Consider the following 26,256-nt stretch of genomic DNA (forward strand, 5'->3'; position numbering starts at 1 on the left):
TACATCGTGCTAAAGAGGAAGGAATGACAGAGAGAGTCTTGGCCGCGAAGAGTCGGTTCTTATGCGTCTTCACCTCAATCCACCTTTCCACAGGAAAACAGCATCAAAGGGAATTTTGTGTTAAATCACTGAAAGCGTTCAGGTCCATACTCGGGTTTATGATATTGGAAGCTTAGAGTCTTTTTCATGTCTGTTTGGATGAGGCCCGTGCTGGAATTCAGGACTCAGGGATAAGATGATCACAATTTAGTGTAGACTTTCAACCCCTAAAAACATCTAAAGATTTACCAAAGGCTGCTTCCTGATACATTCCAGTCTCTCTGACACTGTTTATACCTGGTGTTAATCTCTCTCAGGAATTTGTGATTTCGTGAACCCTTCAATACTCTGACTTTTTTTTTAAAATAGCACAGATTTTATGCAGTTTTGGGCCGAGACAGAAAGCACGCTGACTCTCACATGTGAACTTAAAACATCCTGGATGATCTGATATTCTACTTTAATAGCATCTTCATTGTGTTTAGCAAATATTGTGAATCAGCTGAGCTGCTCTGACCTGGGGCATTGTGTCTGTTTTGCGAAAGGCAAATATTATTCATGACCTTTACAGATAGCATTCGTTGGTCTTAAGTAAAGGAGGTAGGAAAGAAGAAAGGGAAAAAGAAGCGGGGAAAGGAAGAAGAAGAAGAAGCATATTTTTTCACATATTACACCACAGTATCATTTCCCAGCTTTGGAGGTTGGGGTCAGAGCTCAGGGTCAGCCATGATACAGAACCTCTGGAGTAGGGAGGGGTGAGGGCCTTGATCAAGGGCCCAACAGTGACAGCTTGGTGCTGCTGGGGCTTGAACCCCAATCCCCTGAACAAAAAGGAGGGAGGAAGAAAGGGAGGCAGGGATGGAAGCAGAGTGGGAGGCAGTGATGAAAGCAGAGTGGGAGGCAGGGATGGAGGCAGGGATGGAGGCAGAGCAGGAGGCAGGAAAGAAAGAATGAAGATAATAAAGACTTGATGGCTATGATGGTTTTACTGTTAGATACACTTTGTTAATGTTACGCTCAGTAATCTCAGGGAAGCAGTGTACACATGAATATTATATTAGAAATATTAGATTTTGTTTGTTTTATTAATGCAGCTCGGATGCACCATCATGTGCTGTCGTTAAATATGTGAACGGAACAGCCGCACTAAAAGGTCTTATTACACTAAAAAGTCCTGGCTTTGCTTTAAGGGATTTGGATCCAGGACAAAAACCAAATGTGTTGCATAAAGCAAAGCACTTGTAAACCCAACAAACTAAATCTAAAATAGAATATGAATCCTAAAGTGTAACATTTAAATGTATCCCTAAAGAGCAAGCTAGAAAGGAGATGCTGAGGAAAAACTCCCTGAGATGTTATGAGGAAGAAGCTGTGAGAGGACACAAAGGGAACCGAATCCTCACCCGAGCTCCACCAGCTAGTGGGAATATACATCATTTCCCTTCTAAAACTCGACTATACGGTCAAGCGTATAGTATAATAATACAGTCTACTTTATTTCAGTGTGGTCATCAATGCAAGTACATTAACGTTAATTTCTACCATTTCTAACATTAATTTCTAGACACGTCCAGATATGAGCTATGCAGTCTTCAGGTGTAAAAGATCATATTATATACGTAAAGTTTACATAATTATATGAAGTTTCTCATCAAAACATGATTTCATTTCTTAAACTTCATTTAATCAAGCTTCTAATTACAAGATTAAATGAGTGTGCTAATATCATTAACCAGTTCCCATTCAGGTTCTTTCTGGTCAAACAAAACAATGAGATGCCTGAAGAATTCACACAACCAGAGGATAGTCAAGGAGATTGTGTACTGTGCACAAAAAGAGTCAAGGCAATCCATAGTGTAAGCATGCAAAAGACGTACTCGAGACCATATAGATCGTCCCCAAGGGTAGGGGAAAGAGCATGAAAACAGGAGCAAAGGTGAAAACATTGTGACTCAGAAAACAGATAGTGTAGAAATGAACGAGCAAAATCGTGTCCTGTACAGCATGCATCCCGAGATCACGAATAAGCAGGTCATAAATGATTAAATCGCTGCAACATAATCAGGGGAAAAGAAGAAATAATCTCACAATGGCACAGCAAATACTACTTATTTTGTGTGCATGTGTGTTTGGGGTTCCTGGAAGAAGGCTTGTTCTGATGCGTATAAATACTGAGAGATTTAGAGATGGAGTTGTTGCCTAGGGACACGGATATATAACGGTAAAGGTGTTAGACTTGGAATCCCAGGTTCACCAAGCTGTCACTGCTGGGCTTCTGAGCAAGACTCTTAAACCTCAATTGCTCAGCTGTATAAAATAAGATAAAAATGTAAGAGGATAAGGGCGCCAAATGCTGTAAATGTAAATAGAGTCATATATATATATATATACGGGGTGTGTGTGTGTGTGTTTGTGTGTGTGTGTGTGTGTGTGTGCATGTATATATATATATGCACACACACACACACACACACACACACACACACACACCCCAGAGTTTGGCAGAAAAACATAAAAATGCTGGTGTTAGGGACTAACTAACCACTACCCTAACACACACACACACACACACAATATGAACAGAAGACGATTAGAATTCCGGAAAGACAAAACCCAGGGGCACGGGTAGTGGTTAGCACGTTTGCCTCGCACCTCCAGGGTTGGGGGTTCGATTCCTGCCTCCTCCTTGTGTGTGTGGAGTTTGCATGTTCTCCTCGTGCCTCGGGGGTTTCCTCCGGGTACTCCGGTTTCCTCCCCCGGTCCAAAGACATGCATGGTAGGTTGATTGGCATCTCTCGAGTGAATGAGAGTGTGTGAGTGTGTTTGTGCCCTGCGATGCGTTGGCACTCTGTCCAGGGTGTATCCTGCCTTGATGCCCGATGACGCCTGAGGTAGTTCGGATAAGCGGTAGGAAATGAATGAATGAAGACAAAATCCACATAAGTAGCACAACATATGTGGCCTTCACACCCTTACTAGAAGACAGCAATAATTACAGACATAAAGAGTTATTACATGAATCAAGTCTTTAAACAATGTCTTTAAAATACTTTTCTGTGTTAGGGATACATTTATGCTTCCTCCAGTTTAGCAAAATTGTAAAAATCTTCCATTTCCACATGCTGCATAGAATGAATCCGGTTATTTAATAATGCAACACTTTGATTGATTTCTACTAATTACTCGAATTTTAAATCCTAGCTCGACCAGAACAGCGGCTGCAAACGTTCATATACGAATGGAAAATAAATGACTTTTGGCTGTCTATAGCGTAATCCATGCCTTTGAACTCCACTTGTCATGTTTAATTGAGAATCCTTGAGCAAGTCATTAAAAAAGTGGTGTAATGACTTGAGTCAGCAGCGGTTTAGTAATCTGGACCGCCCATGTATCTGCAGCGACCCCCCGCCCCCGAATTGACGCAATTACGTCAATTGATCAAACCGTTTAGAAGACGCTCAGGGCCAAAATACACACTTTACTAAACTAATGGATGTTGAAGCGAGGATCACGTTAGCTTTGTACCTGGATTGTGAGCTAATTTGCTTAGAGCCTGTTTTCAGAGCCTGTAACATTTGTCTTGCTTATATAATAAACGTTTCTCGTTTCCTCTCTTTCTTTCTTCCTTTCTTTTCATACCGACAGGCTGTGAGCCGGGATAAGACCTTCCAGTCAGATGGTGAAGGCAATCAGGTGTTCAAAGGCCACAGGTACAGTGATAATCACTTTCAGCTCTCATACAGTCCAGGCTGGAGGGAGCAGGGGAAATCTGCTTTTTAAATAGCGACTGGATTGCACTTTCAATCCCTTTGAAGTTCTCGTGAACGCTTCTTACCGAACTTTGTATTTGGATATTTTTTTCCCCCTCATTTTGTCATCCCCAATTTCCCCCTGCTCCTTTGTTGCTTGACAGCTGCCAACCTGTGATAGTGATGCCTAAGGCTGAGAACAGTGATATGCATTGCTGATGTGCTCTAGGTGTGTTTCCTGGTGATTTATTTATTTATTTATTTATTTATTTATTTATTTATCTATTTATCTATTTATTTATTTATTTATTTATTTATGTATTTGTTTGTTTCTTTATTTATTTATTTTAAAAAAAACTGGCTGCTACTAGAAAAATGTATGTAAATAAATACGGTCGATCCAAGATTGTTTCTAGGTGTCTAAAGCATGGGGTTTTTATCGAATGTTCAATCAAATTTTACATTTATTCATTTAGCAGACGATTTTATTTAAGGTGAATTCTTTTATTAACAAATGAGCAAAAAACAAGGAGCGAGGACATTTAGTGCTGCCATACAAGATTTTTAATTGAGCACTAGAGCAGCAAGGTGGATAGAGTAGAGGTGTAAGTGCAGATTTATTTTTCATTTTTTAAGCTCGGGAACAAGTTTGGGGGTTAGTTAAGTCTCGGAAGAGGCGAAGACAAGGTGAGCATCGAGACCTTGAATTTGATGCAAAGCCAGTGGAGGGAGACGAGGTGTGGCGTGGGTCCTTTTGGGGACTGATAAATTTCACCAAATTTAAATGGCAGCTAACGAGTTTTCACACGTTACTCTTAGCGAAAGCATTATGTCGGATCCTCTGGCGGTTTATAGCATTGTTCACCGTTGCCGGGTCATGGCACAACCCCTGGGGATTCAAACCATCCACAGGCAAACATTATGCTCTAAAAAAAACGTAAGAGAGTGTGAATCTGTAATATGTGGAGCGGATGAATTGACAGCAGCTGGAACGTTCGTGGTTTGCAGTAAGCTGCAGCGAAACTTCCTGTATCTGCCTCGGTCCACTTATGCTAGCATGTCGAGGCATTGCTGGTGTTCGACTATGGTCAAGGGTGGCTTGAGGAGGATCAAGGTGCATGAAAGGGGAGAACTCCAAGATAGTGTCTCATATCCTGGATAATTGAGACTAAATGTCCTGGCATCTGTTGTATACCCCAGCTTGATCAGGATGAGATGGATGATGCAGAAGATGGAGAGAGAAGAGATGATCTTTTGATTAATCGCTTTCAGGCTCTATCTTTTTTTTTTGGTGCTCAGTAATGCGCACACACAAAAAAAACAAAATCAAATAGAAAACCCGGCAACACACTATTCGGCTCAATTTCAGCTTAGTTCCAGACACAGCCGATACAGTTTATTTTGTCTCTATCTGGCATCTGGCAGCATAACCGAGGGGGGAAAATAAAGCAAATAAATTGGCTTCCTTACCATTTTCCATGCCCCTCTCACTCAGAGTTGGTACTTGACCTTGCCCCTGCTGCCATGGTGTGTTTTTGGCAACTTTTTCAAATACTCCCATCATAGAGCAATGAAGCACTCTTAAAGATGAGGTCTTAGCTAATAACTGCCACACTATTGCAAGCCACAGATCAAGGGCAGTTATGCCTTCAGTAGTCCTCTGCAGTTGGCTTTTCAAGCAGGAATAGGTCAATATCCATATTTGCCCGGTAAGGGTCATCTAGGTGCTGTCAACTGAAGCAAGCATAGTGTTTTGCAAAGGCAGATAATATGATCATGCTCTTTCCCACTCGAATAGGGAAAAAATTGTACATGCCTCCTAAATTGCAAATTTTGTGTTGTGTGCAGAAACCTAGTGACGTGCCTGTCTGTGTCCATGGACGGTACGCTGCTGCTGTCAGGCTCGCATGACGAGACTGTCAGGATGTGGGACATTCAGAGCAAGCAGTGTATCCGCTGCATCAACCACAAAGGTGAGTTCCACCCACTCCTCCGGCATAGCAGCATCCTCTCGCTCTCTTCTTCTTCTTCTTCTGCATTTTAAATCACGCTCTAAACTTGTTCTCATAAACATTCGTCACTGCTTGGTCACGTTTCTAGCAGATAACTCTCCTGCCATGCACTCTTGGTACAATATTATAGACCACCGTTTGAGCTTCTCTGTATTCCATGTGTTTGTAGCCATCAGTAGGATTCTCTGGATAGCTTTTGTGTGACTTGGCAAAAAATGGCAATCCTCCAATGTATGTGTTTATCAGCTGCCGTCTGTGGAATATTCTAGAAAAAAGAATACAACAATCCTGATTTACCCTGAAAACCATACAGTACAGTATGTAGGATGTGGTTTTGGAGAAACTGGGATTTTACATATGAGGTGATTTTCACATCAGGCACATTTGTTACAGTCCGAATCAGTGTGTGATTGGTCGCTGTGGCCCTGCAGCGTTGGTCTGGTTTCAGAATCCTGATGCATCATCTTACATCAGAAACGCACGAAGCAATACTGACACACTGACCAATTTTTTTTATTTTGCTATTTTTAATAAAAAAAATGTTTTGCAATTTCCTTTTCCAGGCCTGGAAAAGTTTCAGAAAATTCTAAATCCTATATTAGTTTTAAGAAAAGCCATATTGTTTTTAATTAGCTATATTATCATCATCACTCTTAAATGAACTCCTTTTGGTTTAGCGTTCTGAAGAGAAGCAGCACGTGCAGGATTCGGTTTAAAGGACAGATGTGCAAGGAATTCATTCATTCGATTAATGATCTAAACTATGCCAATGACTTCTATTTGTGGTCGCATTAACACACTGAAAAAGGAAATTTCATTATGGAAAGAACGTATGGATTTTTTTAGGTAAAAGAGGTGCAGGTGCTTTGCAAACGAAAAAATATATTACTGCTAATCCAGTGGCATCTAGTTTTGTGTTTCCTTGCATTCTGAATAGAGCATCGACAGATTTCTTGTGAATAATTAGGACTCAAAAGTTCTGGTTGTACCAGCCAACATCTTTCTCCCTTCGCTTTACCGTCTGCTGGTTTGGTGCCCTGATGGGCTGCTTAACATGCTGATGATTTAGGTCATGCTGACTTGCAGCCAATATGTTGAAAGCATTTTTACATTTATTTCAATGCTGCCAAGTCCTGTTAAAATAGTTAGATTGCAGCACCTCAACTAAAGGGTAGTTTAGAATTCCTTCTTTAACTGTCAGGATTTTTTCCCTAACTGAAATTCTGGCAGACGGAGAAGCAGCAGGTCGGTACTGAGGTACAGAGGAGGTTTTTCCCCCCTTCTTCTTTTTTTTACTTTGAGCGGTTAACACCGTCATCCTGAAAGATCAGTGCCTATGAACTCTCTGGTATGTCTTAGCTTTCATGACATGTACAGTGAGGGAAATATGTATTCACACACTGTTGTGTTTATTTAATATACTTCCACAGCATATATCCACTTCTGATATGCTCACATACTGTCTTTTGACTTAAAACTCAAATATCATACCTTCTTTTTCCCGTACTCTTCTTCCCATCATTTTAGTTGTCTCATCTGGCCATAGGATGATGATGTAGAGCTGTATGGACTGTTGTAGATGTTTTTGGTAAATTATAATCTGGTATTCCTGGTTTAAAAAGACTTACCAAAAGTTTACATATTGTGTTACAGCCTCTGTATTGACTCTGGTGAAGTCTCTTGGTCTGTATTCACTCTGGTGAAGCCTCTTGGTCTGTATTCACACTGGTGAAGTCTCTTGGTCTGTATTCACTCTGGTGAAGTCTCTTGGTCTGTATTCACTCTGGTGAAGTCTCTTGGTCTGTATTCACTCTGGTGAAGTCTCTTGGTCTCTTTCTCGCTTTCTTTCTTTTTCTTTTTCTTTTTCTTTTTTTTAAATGCACTATATAATTGTTTTTTCTACAACAAATGTGGTTATATTTAATATTTCACTAGCAGGGACATCCGTTAAAGCGTTATATTGAAAGCAACATATTCCAATAAATACCTTACATAAATTCTATTCCAGATAATTCTTCTCAGAAGCGTAATAATGAGGAAATAACACTTCCCCAGTCTTGGACTTGTCCAGTTACTTTTGACCTCTTAAAACCAGGTGACCAGATATAAACAATGCTGTAATTCTTACACCATTTACCTGATCTGCACTGCATTATTTTAATTCAAGTCAAAAGACATTGTGTGTAAATATGAAGTGGATATATGCAGTGGAAGTATAACAAGTAATAAGATACATATTTCCCTTCATAAATGACCTTGGTGACCATCGTTATTGGTGTCCTTTGGAGTGACAGGTACACAATGAACTGGACAGAGGAAGACTGTGAAGAGGCTTTGCCATCTCTTCATACAGGTCACTCAACACTGTAGTACCTGCAGTAATTAAACAAGCACCACAAGCTTTGTGTGTTTTAGTTAATATCCTCCATCTTGCTTGCCGTTCAACCCCCTAAGTCTTCACAATCCCTCTAAATCTCAAACTGCTGTTCAGCCTCGTTGCCTCCGTTCATTGTTGACAATAATTTGACACGCACCATTTTCTTTCACTATTCAGCTTTTTTTAGCTCCTCTTAAAGAGCTCCTTTCTTTAACACAGAAACCTTGAACCGCTTGTGAATAGAGAAATGCGTTCAATCGTTCCAATTTGAGTGTTTATTCAACACTTTTCATCCAAAGCATTTGATCTTGAAGGCAATTAATCCCACTTTCACGCTTATTCCCCAGATGCTGCTGATCCCTGCCCTCACTCCCTTTTATCTATTTTCATTAAGGTCTGCAGCTATACACGTATGTAGCTGAGCAGTAAGCAAGACCCAAACAAATTTTTTTAAATGACTCTTGGAGCTCAACGTGTGGTGGTGTTGGAGACTATATGGATGGTTAACACAGCTACCTTTCAATCAGCCACTTTTTATGGATCGTCACTGACGGGGAAGCATGATTGATTTTCTAGTTACCGAAAACAAGCTGGAGTGCAAAAGGTTAGCAAGCTTGGTGATTCAAAAAGAAGGCACCATTCATTAGAAACACCGTTCACGCTCAGCACGAGTGAACTCTGTCAGAAGCGGCTGGCCGCGTTGTCGAAACTTGTCTTAATTACACAGCTGATTGCTATCTCGACTAGGCAGCTTCAATCAAATCCCTCGTCTTGGATTGCCTTAAAGCTGGAAATCAAAGACTATGTCCAAATTCTCACATTGTCCAGCATATCGTATCATGAGTATTGTGAGTATTCTGTTTGTACAGAATTGCATTGTGGGATTGCATGAGTGCACTGCTATCAGACATAACCACAAAAGGCAAAGAGCCCAAATATCCGACCGTATAATAGGATGAATAGGATGTGATATCAGACATGGAGACAGTCAGAAACTTAATTAAGAAGTCAGACCAGTTCTTCTTTCATCCTGTCTTGATCTCCGCTCCTCGGAGTTGTCGTATCTGATAGCGTGTACATTCCTGTAGGAGTCTTCACTAGCTGTCGAAGAAAGTTTTCAAACCTGCGGCTCGTAGGGTTTTCTGTTCTGATTTGAAGTCTTGACTTTTTTTTTTATTTTTAAGTTTTTTTTTTAAAAATTGCCCGATCACTTTCGCAACATCCTCTGTGATACACACTAATACTGCAAACAATCCTAAGGTCATATTTCCAGTCATTGGATTGAACAGACTGTTTCCCAGCAGGGTGTCAGGGTAGATACAATTGTGAGCAAAAATAACAGAGCATCACGAACAAAGATACTGTAGCTTTCAGTACAGATGGCTTCTCCATGCTCCAGAGTCTAGTAACTGTGTTGTTTTCTCCCATTTCACTCGTGTTTTTTTTTTTTGTTTTTTTTCTACCTCATCTTAGAAAGATATCTTTGGAAAACCTTGAGCATCGTGTGTAACGTGAGTTGCCTGTGAAATAATAAAAGAAAAAACCAGCAGGTTACCTCTGGCTTTAGACATTTTATTGATTTTTTTATTATTTCCTTTCTTGCTTCTTTTTGTTCTTTTAAAGTTTTTAGAAAACATTTCAATTGCTAAAAAAAAATGCTTCGTAGATTTGTTAATTATCTTGATAAAGGTTGGCTTATTAAACCTGTAATAAATAAGAATGCTAATTGGCATTTAAGGACAAACACATTTCTGAAATGGTGTTGTGTTCAAGTTAGGAAACAGATTTAGTGTTTTTAAACTAAACAAACGTATAGTGCGGCATCGACAACCCGAACCTCCGTATTACAGATAACGTGGAATTGATAATAGACATCGTAAAGCACAAAGTGCAATAATGTTCATGAGGTCTATGAAATGGCATCATCAACTGGGAAGAAAACACAACACAAAGCTCAAAATGTGAAGGTTTAACTGAGGCACATCAAGAAACTTTGCATCAGGCAAATTATTTTCAGGCTAACCCGTAGAACCTTCACAGCATTTAGCAGATGCGGTTTACACATAGACGATATGACCAATGGTTTGTTGACATCAACATCAAACGCATACAGTATGTGCTTTTCTAACAGTCCAGATTTAGTCCCATTTTGGTTTATTATAACCTCCATTATTCTGAGAAGGCTTTCTACAAGAGCTTTACTAAGATCAGGTCTGATGCAGGGTAGGAGGTCTGAAGTGCCGTCAGTGTTTCAGTTCATCCCAAAGGTGTTGAGCCAGAGTCAGGGTTCTGTGCAGAACGCCATGTCTTTACATATGTAGCGTGCTTTGTGCACAGGGGCTTTGTCATGCCGCAGCAGGTTTGGGCCTCTTCATTCCAGTGTTGGAATGAAGAACACCAAAAAGAACCGGGTTCTGGTTCAGAGCTTGGACTGGTGCTGGTTCACAGTTGGTTCCACTGGCGATCCTTATAAGAACCGGTTTGCCTTTCCATCGGCTAGAGAGCCGTCACAGAGCCGAGTCTGACGTCACTGTATAAACGTGTCACGTTACACAGCAACGTTAGCGCAGCAGCGGCAAACGCAAACACATCAACAGTGGCGGATGTTGCTTTACTGTTAATGCTCATGGCTTTGTGAACCTACATTGGCATCCAAACGCGGCGAATAAAACGTGTACGTGCAGCTCTGTGTAATTTGTATAAACGGAGGTTGTAATCGAGAAAGTACATAACATTATTTTATCATTAACACAAAAAAAAAGTTAGCCTTAGCATATAGCTACCTACTATCATGTGTGCTGATAATTGATCATATTGCGGTAAAGTAAAAGTGTATTAAACATTAGTATACTTAAGGTACATCATCAAATGTGCTAACAGTAGCCCCACCCACAGCCCCTGACGCAAGCGGTTCTTAAGTCTAGACCAGCAACGTTTTGGTGCTACTTAAGAACCACTTTTCCTGGTTCAGAGCCAGTGCTTTGGCTGTCGAAAAAGAAAGAACTGGTTCTAAATTAGGCTCTGGCTCCAAACCAGCACTCGAACTGCCTTGGTGGAAAAGGGGAAAAAGACATTCTATACAATTGTGTGCCTCCAAATCTGTGGCACATATATACCTGATGGTCAGGTGTCTACAAACATTTGGCCATATAGTGTTGGGTCAGAGTCCAAGAGTATTGACAAAGCTTGAACCCTGTTGGAGAGGAGATGCTGCGTCCAGCATTTGTTTTTCATTTGAAGTCAGCCAGAGCTTCCGTTTGTCTTTTTTCATGCCTTCCTTGGGGATGGTGGGTCAAGTGGACATGTGATGGTAGTATTATCTGCTTGGGCCTTGCTCCTGCGTGATCCAAAATGCAACTACCCCTCGCAGATTTAAGTGGTAAACCAGGAAAATCCCACCCCACAGAGACTCCTCAGCTAGTGTGTAGCTAGCAAGCTACTACACAGCAGTCTGTCCATGCTTGACAGGCATCTGTCTGGAACTTGACTCTATCTATTGCAGTAATTATAGAGTCATCATGAATCACAGTTGAAAGTCTTCATCTGGGTCCACATCACCAGGCGGTCTAGCATTTCTTAATTTCACAGGCAGGTTGTATTAAATCCAGAAAGAAAGCTGGTATTTGCAGACAATCTGCTTCTATACCAGGCTCTGGCCAGACGATTTTCTACACTTCACTCCGTAAGCCCTGGCAGATTAAATAAGTTTGCTCCACTATATTACGGCTGTGGTGATGTCGTGTTGTGTTAGACTTCTTGCCGATCTGAAAGCCGTTATGAAAAATACAAAGCAAATCAGTTTGCCTCGAAGCTGCGTCGGAGCAGTGTAGTCTTTGGAAGCCATGCGATTGTGCAAGTTCTTTTGCCACCATTAGCTACATGCGTAGCTTTTATGTTCACCCCACTGTCCCTGTGGGAGTTTCCTGTGGCAGGACGATGTATCTGCAGTGTGCTGGAACTCTCTCTCTCTCTCGCTCTCTCTCTCTCCATCTCGACCTCTCTCTTCATCTCTCCCTCTATCCGTCCCGCTCGCCCCCCACTTCCTCCGCCTCTTCTCTCTTCTCCCCTCTCTTGCTCCCACCCTCTCTTTCTCCTGCTCATCTACGCTTACTCGGTTTCTCTCCCCTTTTCCATCTATCCCTCCCTCTTTTTCTCTTGCTCCCCCTCTCTTTCTTCCCCCCTCTCCCTCTCCATCTCTCCTTCTCTCTTAACGTCATGATTCGGTGACCCTACCTGGCATTGTGCACAGTTTATAAATGTGTGTTGCAGTTGGAGTGGAACAGACCATTAGTGTAATTCCAGCAGTAGGAGCCAGCATGCAATGAATCAATAGTTGTAACTGAGTGAGAGATAATTAGCCGGACCGATAGCACACAACAAGGAATGAATACACTGGGCTACTCGAGCAACACGCAGTCTGAGATTTCAACAGATGATGGGTTTATTGTTCGTTTAACGCTTAAATCCACTAATAAAGGTAAAGGGTCGATTTTTGATTGAAGCGATCACATTTGCCTGTGTTAGGGGTTTTGAGGGGTACGTTTTACAGACATTTTAAATGAGACAGGAACGTGGACCCAGTCTTGGGCTCCCAGCGCCCACCTTTTATTTCCCTGTCTTTATTTATGGAAATTTACATTTACTCATTTGGCAGATGCACATTTTGGGAGTGAGCTAGAATGCAGTCCGAGCACAGAGACGATGCCAAATTCTGGCATAAACTTCTAGACTCTAGTACAGTGGAGGGCTTTTCACACGTGAAACCGTTCCCTTGGTGACAGAATCCTGGGTTATCGTGTGTACGAGTACAAGTGTGAAACGCTCCTCTACCCGGGATTAGTATCAATCCTCTTTTTCTTTCACCCTCTCTCTCATCCCCTCTGTCTCTCTCTCTCTATCGCTCCCTCTCTCACCACCTTCTTTCTCTCCAACTGTTCCTCCCTCACTTACTCTTGCTCCACCTGTTTCTTTCTCCCGCTCTTTCTCCTCTCACCCCCCCCCTCTCTTGCCATCTCCCCCCTCCCTCTCTCTCTCTCTCTCTCTTTCTGACCATCTCTCTCTCTCTCTCTCTCTCTCTCTCTCTCTCTCTTGCCATCTCTCTCGCAATCTCCCTCTCCCTCTCTCTCTCTCTCTCTCTCTCTCTCTTTCTCACCATCTCTCTCCTCCAATCTGTTGTCATTTTGATTGGGTTTCTGTTGCTCAGCATTTAGCTGTAACATTCTAACACTGCAATACTGGGGTTAACGCTGCACACATGATGCTAACTCTGCTTCAGAGCAGGGTTTCATAACCACAGGTAACAAGTAGCACTAACCTTTCTAAATTACAAGTGTGAAATGCTCCTCTACCCAGGATTAAATAGCAAGGTTTCAGAATGAATCTCAGTGTGAAAAGCCTTATACAACCCATTGTTTAACCCGACCTCCAAATGCGATGTATAACACGTAACCCATACCTGAGCGATTTTCTGGGGGATGTGGTAGCCTAGTGGTTAAGGTGCTATACTACCAATCGGAAGGTTGTGAGTTCGATTCCCATGTTCGATTTCCAGGTTGCCACTGCTGGGACCCTTAGCAAGGCCCTTAACCCTCAATTGCTCAGTTGTATAAAAATGAGATAAAAAGTCGCTCTGGATAAGGGCATCTGCTAAATGCTGTAAATGTAAATATCTACAGCTCATCAACCAGAAGGCAAACAGAAACCGCAGTGCACACATCCTAATTCCTTAAAAGTGCACTCTTTTACCCATTTTCTTTCACTAACACACAGCATGCTTGACATGTTGACGAATTTGGTTGGGGTTATGAACTGTAAAGTAAACTTTATGAACTGTTTTCAGTTCATTTACATTCATTTATTTTCTAAAAATGGCGAAAAATAATGATCCAGCAAATCTTAAACTGCTGAATGCTCCAAAATGCTCTGGCATACAAATGCAGGCCTGGGGTGATTTTTCTTTTTTTTTTCCGCCACCTCTAGCGTGTAGTAGCTGATTTTTTTTTTCTTCAATTTGTTTTATTCCAGTTGTTCTTATTAATCAGTATTATGCAGTCTCAAATTGAAAGTACAAAGCCTTTAGCCAAAGTGAATATTAAATATTAACGAGGTCCCATTATTATTTAACAAGTTGTATTGATGTTAGTTGTTATTTGCCTGTGGAGCATTAAGTCATGTAAGAGAGCAGTGCGTAATTAATACATCAGTCTTCTGTTTTTAAGAAATACTGTACTCAGCATTATAGACAGTCGGTCCTGAAGGGAGACGTTTGAGAGAGACTGATGGAATGTTTTGTTGTCCAATTAATCTATTATTGAAAGTCTGAAATCCACCGAAGACCAACCGAAAAAAACACCCTTTCCTGTTTATTTCTTGTTTGTACCAAATAATTATTATCCAGATTTCTTGAGTGCATCTGTAGTCTAAATGAACAACTCTTTGCTGTAGAGTCGAGCCTTCGAATCAGACAGGTTTAAAGCTAAAAACTGGTGAACGTCATTCCCTCATGCTCACAGAGGAAGCTCCAGCTCTTTTGTATTAGGGCTTTTTTTTTTTCCCCCCCAACCAATTGGAGGTTATCACCTCCCAGTTCTCTTGTGTTAAGTCAGCACCCACATGGTCTCATTCTTTCATTTGATCCTCCCTTTAGCATGAAGCTTGGTGCACCGGTGAGAAATTAGCTCCCGCTACAGCCTACCCCAGTGCTGATTTGAAAAGTCTGATGATGGAGTATTTGAAGTCTTCGGAGAACTCGAGCCACGAATTAACATTTAAACGTAATCCATCCGATACCCGTAAGGTCTTCGGTTCCCTTCAAAGGAGCCGGCTGAGGAGAACGCCGTGCACTGATGTACGTCGACGTGGCGTTTGAGCTCGTCGGTTTCAGAAGCCGGCGTTCCGCCAACGTAACGTTCAATTTCCATTTAAACTCAATCTGCGCTTAATCTCGACCCAAGACGCTGACATTTAAGCTAATGCTGTTATGTCACTAGGAACAGGAGCAAAATGTTAAACAGAAACAGGCAAATTCTTCTGCTTATGTCGTCTTGTGTTTTTTTTACGTTAGCAAAAATGCCAAGCCTTGTCATCTGTAATGGAATTTAAGGTATTCTAAGAGCCAACCCATTTCTGTGTTAATTTTGATTCATGCCTGATTCCATGAGGCTCATCCCTTTTCCTTTCCTGCCTCATCCCTCACCTGTAAGTGCACAGCTATAATACAGCAATGCTTCATTTTTATGGCGGTGAATCTAAGAACCCTGGAATAGATTCACAAAAGTTTGGAGAGGGCATTTACATGTCTGCAGTATTTATATGAAGAGGAAACACGACCGCACGCACACAAAGTGGTCGTATGTGTTTTTTAAAATCATAGCCAGGTCGCAGAAAATATCACAAAGACCAGGTCAAGCCTGAAATGTGTGCCACGGAGGGATTTAGCAGATCCCAGTATGGTGTAAGTAAAAGACACCCTTCAGCAAGATGTTTTCTTCTTACTATGCTCATGCTGATGCTCAAATAAATTTATTTAATTTAATTTAATTTCTATATAAACGTAGTTTATCTATTTATCTATCGATTTATTTATTTATTTGTTTGTTTTTATTTGTTTATTTTTTCCCTGCTCAAACTCTTTGTTGCGACCCTACAGGAGGGAGGGAAAAGAAATCTATAGCAGTAATTAGGACAAGGAAGTTTGTTTACTCTCCTGTCAGTCATAATGCTTGCCCTTTCTTTCTCGGACTAGCATCGGGGAGTTCGGGAGCGTGGCTTTTGAGGGGAAACACCGAACGTCTTGCTTGTTTTGGTTTTCAGCTTTCAAAACAGCTCGCTTCAGCAAAATGCTGCTGATTATCTTCAGCGCCTTCAAAGCTGCTTAAGATTTTCAAATCAGTTCTGTTGACTGGAAAAAGAGACTTAAACGACATTCGACTCAGCAGCTGCTGAAATGACTTTGTGGTCGAACATCGATTAATCAAGAACGGCAATGTAACATGAGACAATTTTGTTCAAATAAGGAAACGACGACAGCAGGCGATGCGTTTGAAACATTTCCGTGCATGCAGAAAAAAGACATTTCTATATCGGCATAAATGCGACGACAAAAGGGCAGTGGTGGCTCAACTGGTTAAGGCTCTGGGTTGTTGATCGGAGGATCGGGGTTCAAGGCCGAGCACAGCCAAGCTACCACTGCTGGACCCTTGAGCAAGGCCCTCAACCCTCCCTGCTTCAGGGGCGCTGTATCATAGCTGCCCCTGCACTCTGACCCCAACCTCCTCAGTTGGGGTGTGTGAAGAATTCCACTGTGCTGTAATGTATATGTGGTGATAATAAAGACTTCTATGCCCCCCCCCCATTCTATGCGTTCCATAAAAACATCAACAGATTTTCCTGAAAGTCAACAAAGTGAACCCAGTCAAACAAATGAGACAAGTATTATACTTTTTAAATTTTTTTTTTTATTAATTTAGGGAAATGATCCAATGATATTTGGTATTATATTCATGCAGAAATGCAGAAATATAATAAATTCTATATTTATATAGAATTATAAATATTATATAAATAAGATTATATATCTATGCCACTTGCTGGTGAAAATATCTGCCTCTCGTCGAATGGTGTTTTTTTTCTTTCTTTCTTTCTTTCTTTCTTTTTTTTTTTTCTTTTTCTTTTCTTTTTTCTCCACAGCACGTTTCTTGTGCTGGTGTAACGAGTGGTAAAAAGTGTGAAGGAAAGATGGAAGGAAGGCCAGATGACAGCTAATTATCTTTGCTGCACTTTATCTAGATGATGTGCCCCGGTCACATGCTCGCCTGTAGCCGGTGACCCGGAGCCGATGTTTATATGGTAATTGGTCGGTTGGTAAGTAAACACTCGGAGCCTGGATTCTGCTTTGTATCGTTAGTCCTGGTTAGTTGGAACCTGTCAGAGGCTGCACTTTACTCTCATGTGTTCAGGTTTAGATTTGGAAGAGGAAAAATAAAAAGAAACTAGAGACAACAACAACAACAAAAAATAAAAACCAGAGGCTTGAGGCCGGAGCTTGTGGCGTTGGGTTTTTAATCTGTTTTCAGAAGATTAGTGGCTGCCTGAATTAGAGCTCCATGTTGACATGTTTTGCACTGTGCTGTTTGTGCTCTTTTTTTTTGTTGTTTTTTTTTAATTAGAACAGTTGGGCATGGACATGGGATTCCCCTCTGATTTGTGGTTTATGTTTTGCATGTTGTGCTTTGACTATTTCAAAACCGTGGATGGCGCAAGAACTGCTGCAGAGACGGCAGACTTCCCCTGTGGCTTGTTTTAGTCTTTTTTTTTTTTTTTTTTTGATGCGAATCTCAAGAACCAGACTTTTCTCCACTCTGTTTTCCACTCTAACACAGTCCACTGTTTCCAAGCTGAATCATTTCCCTTTTAACACAACATTTAAAAAATAAATGACCAACATATTGTGCGACTTATACGAGACGTTTGTACGACCCACACCATGCATCGAGAGATAGAGGTTTTAGAGACACTCACGAAACTGTCGCGTTACATTTGATAAAGCTTTACACTTATTTAATATCTAGGAAAAAAAAGGTATTTAATATCCAAAAGGAGGGAAAATACATTCTGTAAAATCTAATATGTCTATTATTAAAAAAAAAACAGCATTAAAATGTTATAAAAAAATAGAACCATAAAGCATCTCCATAAAGTCTATTGTGATGTAATTTAGATAGAGAGAGCGAAAGTGTTCTTTATGACTTTATTGATCCCTGACGGGATTGTGTTTGTCACAGCCCAAAATCGTACATTACAAGGACACATACGGTCAAGCAGTAAGCTAAGTTAAGATACACACACACAATGTCCACTTTATTAGGAACACCTGTTCACCTGCACACTCGTGCAAGTAACTAATCAGCCAATTCGGATGGCAGCGGTGCAGTGGGAAAAATAAAATATATGCAGATGTGTGTCAAGAGTTTCAGTTAATGTTGACATCATTACATTACATTTACATTTACAGCATTTGGCAGACGCCCTTATCCAGAGCGACGTACATAAGTGCTTAAATCTCTGACATTGAATACAGAATACATTAATGCTGGTTCACTAGGTCACATGAGTTTAAAACATTTGTTCAAAGTTACAATGAAAAAGTGTCGTTTTTTGTTTTTTGTTTTTTTTTTAAATGCAAAGGATAAGGAAAGAAGTGCTAGTTGAAGTGTTTCCTGAATAAGTAGGTCTTCAACCGCCTCTTGAAAATAGCCAGTGACTCAGCTGTCCGGACCTCTAAGGGAAGTTCATTCCACCACCTTGGTGCCAGAACAGAGAAGAGTCTTGTAGTATACTTGCCTCTTACCCTGAGAGATGGTGGAACCAGTCGAGCAGTGCTGGTAGATCGGAGGTTGCGGGGTGCAGTGCGAGGAATGATGAGGGCTTTGAGGTAAGAGGGAGCTGGTCCATTTTTGGCTTTGTAGGCCAGCATCAGTGTTTTGAATCGGATGCGTGCAGCTACCGGAAGCCAGTGGAGGGATCGCAGCAGCGGGGTGGTAACATCAAACATCAGAATTGAGGAATATTGTGATCTTAATGACTTTTTAATTAATTATGGCATGGATGTTGGTGCCAGATGGGCTGGTGTAGTATTTTAGATACTGCTGGTTTTCTGGGATTTCAGCATAGATATAGTAACCTAAATAACACAGTTATAACACAGTTAATAACACAGTAATTTTAACAAAAGTGGAACCTCATCTGAAGACATGGCCCTCTATTCATGACAGTTTTCAGTGTGAAGATTTGCTCCTAGTGACGTAATTCTGAGTAAAGCAAGTAATAAAAAAATAATAAAAGTAATTCATAAAGCATCTTAACTCTTAAAAGAGCTCTTAAGGACAAAATGTGTCAGGAGCAGTGAGGAGGACTTTTAATAGGTTTCAGAGTTTCTTATCAGAGGAGAAAATGGCCGAAAGGTGAGGAGGGAGAAGAAATGTATCGTATACAATATTTAATAATGATAGGGAGTTAATAAGATGATACAGATTAGATCGTGTAGGGAATATTGTCGTGTCCAATTATATTAGAGATTTGAGATCCGTCACATATTTGTATTTACATGTAAATGCACGCATCATTTACAGATACACTAACGTGTCTGAAACAATGCTAAAATGCCACAGCGGCAGAAATAATATAAATTGACGCTGTGACATTTCTGCTCTGTGTCGGAGATGTTTACATTTATAACATACAGATGTTAGCGCATCGCTAATATGATCGGTCACGAACATAATCCCTACACGATATAGTCTCAAATATCTTAACATAGAGACAAAGTCAAGGCTTTTTCAAGACCAGATTTTAAAAGCGCCCTTTTTTCTTGTTTTTAGTGAACAACCAATCACAGTCTTCAAGAGTGTGTCATACATAATGACAGGTTTAGCCCCGCCTCCTCTCTAAGATAAGTGTTTGTATTTTCCTTCCTTAGAGTTGCTTTAGAGACTGATCCTGAATCACTCAAGATTCCCAGTTAAGCTAAATTAGGTGCTCTGTCAGACCTTCTGAGCTCATCTACCTCAAGTTCTGTGCATGCTGAGATGCTTTTTCTATTCAACATGTTTGTAAAGAGTGTTTATTCGAGTTGTTATATCTTTCCTGGAAGCTTGAAACAGTCTGGCTGCTTTGCTCTTTTGGCAACAAGGGGTTTCCATCTGCACAGCTGTCCCTCACTCAATTTCTTGTTTCCACACTATTCTGTGTAAACACCTCGGGCTGGTCTGTGTGAAATTCCCAGGAGATCAGCAGTTTCTGAAATACTCACACCAGCCCATCTGAAACTAACACCCATGTCACAGTTAAAGTCACAGACATCACACTTTCCCTTTATTGTGATGTCTGATGTCAGTGTTATTTTTAATGTACAATATCATGTGCGACATGCGATCAAAATCAGCCACATAATCACACAATTATTGATTATATTGCTATTTAGCAAACCGTAGCTGTGACATGAAAAGTTTACACACAACGTTTGGCCCAAAAGCTTTCTTGTGTTTTATTGCCGCAAATAAGTGAGAGACGGGTACAAGTTTCTGACTCTGAAGAACTTGCCGAAGGTGCAGCGGATCTGTGGCTGCTTCTGCTGCTCATCTTCTGTTCTGAAGTAAGAAATCTAATCCCCAGGATCCTTTAGAGAAATGCCAAAGAATCTCCCAAATCTTCAAACTGTGTACCTTAATCTCCACCGAACTGTGCCCATGTGATGCGGAGATAACAGGGTACATTGCGCTGTCTATTTTATGGATCTTTTCCTAAGAGGCAATAACAGAGAGAGATCCTTTATTTCTTTGGACAGATGGGCAGTTTCGATGATGTGGGACTTATGTGTCTGACTGGAAGTAATGGGCAAATAAAAAAAAGGAAGGGTTGAGGACTCGAAAAGCATTTGAGCATTTGTTTCAGCCGTAAAAAATGAAGGGCATCACTTTGAGTTAATGCGCTTTACTGATTTATCATCCTACAAGTTCTTTGTAAGCTTTCACACCTGATAAAATATTTCTGGCATTTTCTAGGATGTCTCAGTTGTGTATTCTCTCTAGTCATACTTTTTAATCATTTGAAACTTTCAGGCCCTAAAAGGTAATGTCAAATCACATAGAGGCAAAACCATTTCCTGTTTTATTATTAATTGGTTTAATGCTCACTGGAAACCTTTTCGCTACGAAATTACAGTAAGATATCACTTTATATTTGCACGGGATTAAGCAAAAGTCCAAAAAAGTTTACCGTTCCAAGGTTAAAGCGCTTCAACAAATTTTGTTACCGTTATACTCAGACAAACAATTATTTATTTGTCTTCTCGTGCTCCAAAGTCCATTTATCCTAGTCACAGGCTTAAAAACTACGCACAAATTCATCCAAGTCTTCCTGACAAATCAAGTTTGGCCGCAGCACAGCGTCTGTTCCTACCATCACATTAAACTCTGGAGAAAAGTTCAAATGAATTTGCTAGACCTGGAATCTTCTGGAATTTGGAAGAAAACAATAAATCAATCCCAGAATGCAGTGTATCTGCAGTATGATACCAGGTTTAGGGAAATAATAGTAAAAAGTAAATAAAGTACTGTGAGTAATTACATGGAAATTTATAGGAAAGGGTTACAGTGTAAAGTTTTTCTGATTTAAACTAGAAAGGTGCAGCTCACTCCAACATCCCTTATAACATATCTAATTATCTTCGGCTGATTTATCCAAGAGCATGAAATCTTCGTATATTTATCGAGGCCTTGCAGGAACCGAACATGGATCTTGAATTTTTGTCCACAGGTCAGGTGACCAATGCTGCTATTATCCCAGCTCCCGGGAACATGTTCCTGCCCGACAGTCGGCCTGGCATCCCATTACCTCGCTTCAGCCGTCATCTGAACAATTCAGAGCAAACCGAAGGAGCCGGAACCGGAGGAATGTGTCTCAGGCTGGGTGCCACCTGCCAGGTACAATGGACAAACCTGTATTATAAACCGTTACTGATTTATAGTTATTCCAAATGTACTTATTGTTGTTATTATTAAGATTATTGAGTATATGGAATATGTCTAACCCTAAAGCCGCCTTCACAACGCACACGACAAACCGGACACGACTGTCGCATTTCGCCCCTAGTGGCAGTCGCACGGAATGTGCAATATGATAGTGTAGACGTCAACATGGGAGAGAAGCTCATTCTCGTGACACCCGGAAATAACCACGGAAATCTTCTCCATTAAGGCGCAACTCTTGCACTAAACGGTGATCCTCGCCGAGACCTTTTCTCCGAGTCAGGTAGTGTTTTATCCACACTGATTTGCAATGTTTTCTTTTGCGTCTCCAGTAAAGGAGAGCAAAAGCAGGAGCCTGTATTCTCCCTCCATTTCTCATGGTGAATCAATGAATGAATGAATTAATGAAGGAGTAAAATACAAACAATCAATACAACAATAAATCCAGAAAGACCGTGAATAATTTTTGAGGACACATGGACACAACATTAAAAATAATACAATATAAATATTAATTGTTTATTACTTTATCAATAACAATGTATTTAAAACAAAAAGATTGTTTTTGATAAAGTTTAAAAATTACTTAAGATAATATTAATAGTTTTTAATAATTCTTATCACCTCGCACACACGAACCTGATTGGACAACATTAGAATACATCACATCATTACGTCGGCCTATCGGATGCGGTGTAGTCGCACAATTTCAATTTTTTTAACGGATCCGAAAATGACGGCACCTTACGCAGCGACCTTGCGACTCTCCATAGGAAATGAATGACTTCCGGTTTATCGGCGGTCGTTTGTCGTGTGCAGTGTGAAGGCGGCTTAAGAGTTGTTTCATTGTGATAGTTTGTGGGTTGAATCACTTGTTAATAAAAGACCGTCAGGTCCAGGCTCAAGCTGCCAGGAAGTGTATAGCAACCCATAATTACTCTGGACGACCACGGTGAGCAGAAAAGCTTCTCAGCTTGTACGAAACTTCAACATAACATAACATAATTAGCTACGGTGAGGGAAAAATGCCGCAAAAAATGTCTACACAAACGTTTATATTCATTCAAATCCTTCAAATTTCTTCAATACCTATCGTTCAGAAGAACATTGTTTTTAATGAGAAATACGGGGACCATTTGTCACTGTTGTATATAGCGTGTCATGTCATGTTTATCGTATTCGGTACACGTTTAAAGATTTAGTGTAAGAGACACTGTGGCACCTTCACTTCTACATTAGAGTAAGATAAATGTTATAGTATTGTTAACAAACAGCTGTTTATGGCCCAGCACTAAGCCTTTTAACGTCAAAATCAATTAAAGGTTCGTGAATAATGTGGTTTTCCAAATTGCCAGCCACCTGCTGTGTGTTTACACTTTTCCTTTGGTCCTTTAACACGTCCGGACGTTTCACGTTCACAGTTTACACCACCTCCTGCTCTGTTTCTTTCTGACACGCTCTCCACCACGGTTGTTTGCTCTCCTCATTGACTTCAAGGCTAATCCCTGCAGCCTGCGGGAATGTTGTCATCGTTCCAAAATAAGCCTTTTCAATGAGAGATAAGATGTAAGTTATATCAATAAGGTTTTTTTTTTTTTTTTAGATAAACCCGTTTGCTGTCAGAGAACCTTAAAAATACTGTGTGTGATGTATAGGATAAATCACACTTTTCCTACCGCGACCACCCTCGCTCTGATCACGGCTTTTCACACGTGAAATAGTTCCCTGAGTGAGTAAATAGAATCTTGTTTTATCGTGTTGGAATTTCTCACTGCTCACTTTATCTGGGGTTAACTATAAATCCTGGACCTTTATAATCTGGCCTTTCACACCGGCTTAACCTTCTTATTTGCGTATTTGCGTCATCAACAACCATGATACGGTTAATACAGCATGTGACGCTTTAAATGACGGCTCGTCTCTCACTTTCACATCGACGAGAATTACAGGCTCATCACTCGACCCATCTTTAACAATTGGCTCTAAAATGGAAAAATAAAAAAGTGGGACACGTCTTATGTTCTGCCCTCAAGCAGGTATTATCGTCTTTCACAGCTTTATAATTTTTTTTTTTCTTGTATAATCTTGTATTTGCTGTCTGCCACCCAGTTTGTCCTGAACAGACTTTGCTGACCATAACTACAAAACTAAGACTCTCTCCACTTCACTCCAGTCGATTCATTCCAGTTCATTTCTAATCGGGTTTCTGTTGCTTACTGTACCATCCAGCCGTAACATTCCCAGTTGACGTCTTTTCCGTTTTCATTGTTTTTATATTATCCTGTTTCACAGCACGTAGGTTTTCCGTGACTGTACAATGCGTTTTTTTGTTCACTTCCTGTTGGGGCCGATCTTTGGCCATCAGTGTGACTCGGGACGACGTGTGGTAGCCTAGTGGTTAAGGCGTTGAGCTACCAATCGGAAGGTTGTGAGTTCAATCCCAGGTCCACCAAGCTGCCACTGTTGGGCCCCTGAGCAAGACCCTTAACCCTCAATTGCTCAGCTGTATAAAAAAAAGAAAATAAAATGAGATAATGTAAGTCGCTCTGGATAAGGGCGTCTGCTAAATGCTGTAAATGTGACTAAAGATGGAAAAGGAAAAGAAAGTAGCTTAAGATGGAAAGTTTCACTTTAAAAAGATGTCTGATGGATCTTTCAAAAAAAAAAAAAATAATAATAATAATAAACAGAACTAATCTTCACAGTTTGCAACGCTGAGAATTTCTCCTTCTTTGACATATCACTTCTGATCAAAAAGACCCGGCCGAAACTGACTCATCTTGGCCTCACCAATCTATATTTCAGCAGTGTGGTACTCTTTAGTGAATACCGAAACCTGTAGGCGAGGAGGTAACTAATGCTTTGGCTAATCCCATGAGGATGAAGCTGAACTGTTTTCTATAGAGTGAAAAAATTCAGCACTTTCAGCAGAATCTGAATCATCTTCATTTTCTCCCTCAACCCTGAGTAAGGCCTTTAACCCCCAATTGCTCAGTTTTATAAAATGAGATTAAAATTTAAGTCGCTCTGGACGAGAGTTTCGACCAAATGCTGTAAATGTAAATATATTCGTTCATCAGTTTTGGCAGCTTGGTAGCTTTATTACTAACGTGGTCGAATCCCTGGCAGCTTCCAACGGATCCGTCTGGTGTTTTCTTTATATTTTATTCGAACTGGTTAAAAATTGCTGCTAGTAGCTTTGAGTTTATATAATTGAATGTACGATTTTGGTGCTAGCCGTGTGTGAAAATGATCAATGAGCGGCTGGGTTAAACCGTGATGTACATGCACACCTAGAGGAGTAGGATTTATCCGGGAACTCAGATTCGGTACAACACCGGAAAGGGGCGGGACATGTATTTTATGAACCTTTAGCTGCTCGTGATATTGGAGGCCGCTGCTTTACACCGTTTTGGGTTTAAACTGTTACAGAACAGAACTCATTCCAGAAATGTGAAACTGTAACACTGTAAATGTGAAACTGCTGTTGGTTGTTGTTATTGGCTGTGTGGTTATTAAAGCATGATTTGACCAGAAGGCTTTGTTAAGCTGTAATGGATCCTGTGGTGTGCAGCGTGCTCCCACATACAGTAGCTGTATATGTAAAACCTTTACCGCATTAAGAATAAGTGCTTTATCGACCGTGCTGTTTAATAAGTGCTAACTCCCACACTGTTAAACTGATAGGGGGAAGCTGTAAATCCTGCTGCATGTGAGCCGACACTGAATCAGACTTTGATTGATTGTTGGACAGACCTGTTTAAGAGAACATTTTTCTGGCACTACAGTGGTGACACTCATTGTTATAGTGTTTATAGTAGATGGAAATTGGGCAGTGGAGAGGAAAGGACTAGGCACAGCTTTGTTTTGGGATTGACACACGTATCAGACACCTACCAGCTTTTCACACCGTGTTATTGGCGAGCTAATCCCTGCTTTTAACCCCCGATTGAGGAACGTTTCTCACTTGTAATTTAAAAGCAGGGTTAAGGCGGCTTTTTAACCTGGGTTGTGAAACCCCGCTCCTAAGCGGAATTAGCAGCGCTTTGGCAGACCTGTAGTGTGAAACCATACGGTTTTAAAATGTTACGGCTCGATGGTAAGCAACAGAAATCAAAAATGAAATAATGTGTGTCTCATATCACCTGATTTGTACAGTTACACAAACTGAGTGTTGTGTAAATAGTTGTAGCGTACAGAGCGTGAGAGACAAGTACATGACCCATTTAAAAGAACATTACAATAGGAGCCTTTATTTTGTCATGTAGACATTTCAGCACAGTGAAATTCCTTCTTCACATATCTCATCTTTGGAGGTTGGGCTCAGAGCACAGGTTCAGCCATGATACAATGCCCCTTGGAGCAGAGAGGGTTAAGGGCGTTGCTCAAGAACCCAACACAGGTAGCCTGGTCGTCCTCCGATCAATAACCCAGAGCCTTGAAATGTGAAAGATAATAAAACCTGCTTGAGCGCATAACAGACGTCTCCTGGTGGTGTTGAAAATGTTGACCCTGTTCTGAAGGAGCTGCGAAGTGTCGAGCCTATTTTTTTC

The 26,256-nt window shown here is 40.7% G+C and overlaps 1 protein-coding gene across 2 annotated transcripts in view; it reads left to right on the top strand.

The window, feature by feature from the left end:
- wdr18 (WD repeat domain 18) overlaps nucleotides 1-26,256 on the top strand; it is a 77,905-nt gene that overhangs the window by 46,729 nt on the left and 4,920 nt on the right. Inside the window, exons 6-8 of one of the 2 annotated variants that reach the window (XM_027169952.2) lie at nucleotides 3,685-3,749; nucleotides 5,637-5,761; nucleotides 21,492-21,658. In XM_027169952.2, coding sequence (XP_027025753.2) covers nucleotides 3,685-3,749; nucleotides 5,637-5,761; nucleotides 21,492-21,658 — 357 coding nt within the window. The remainder of the gene's footprint in view (nucleotides 1-3,684; nucleotides 3,750-5,636; nucleotides 5,762-21,491; nucleotides 21,659-26,256) is intronic. The other variant, XM_047810239.1, reaches the window with a different exon arrangement.

Source organism: Tachysurus fulvidraco, chromosome 2 (assembly GCF_022655615.1).
Source record: "Tachysurus fulvidraco isolate hzauxx_2018 chromosome 2, HZAU_PFXX_2.0, whole genome shotgun sequence".
In the NCBI taxonomy this organism is placed as follows: domain Eukaryota; kingdom Metazoa; phylum Chordata; class Actinopteri; order Siluriformes; family Bagridae; genus Tachysurus; species Tachysurus fulvidraco.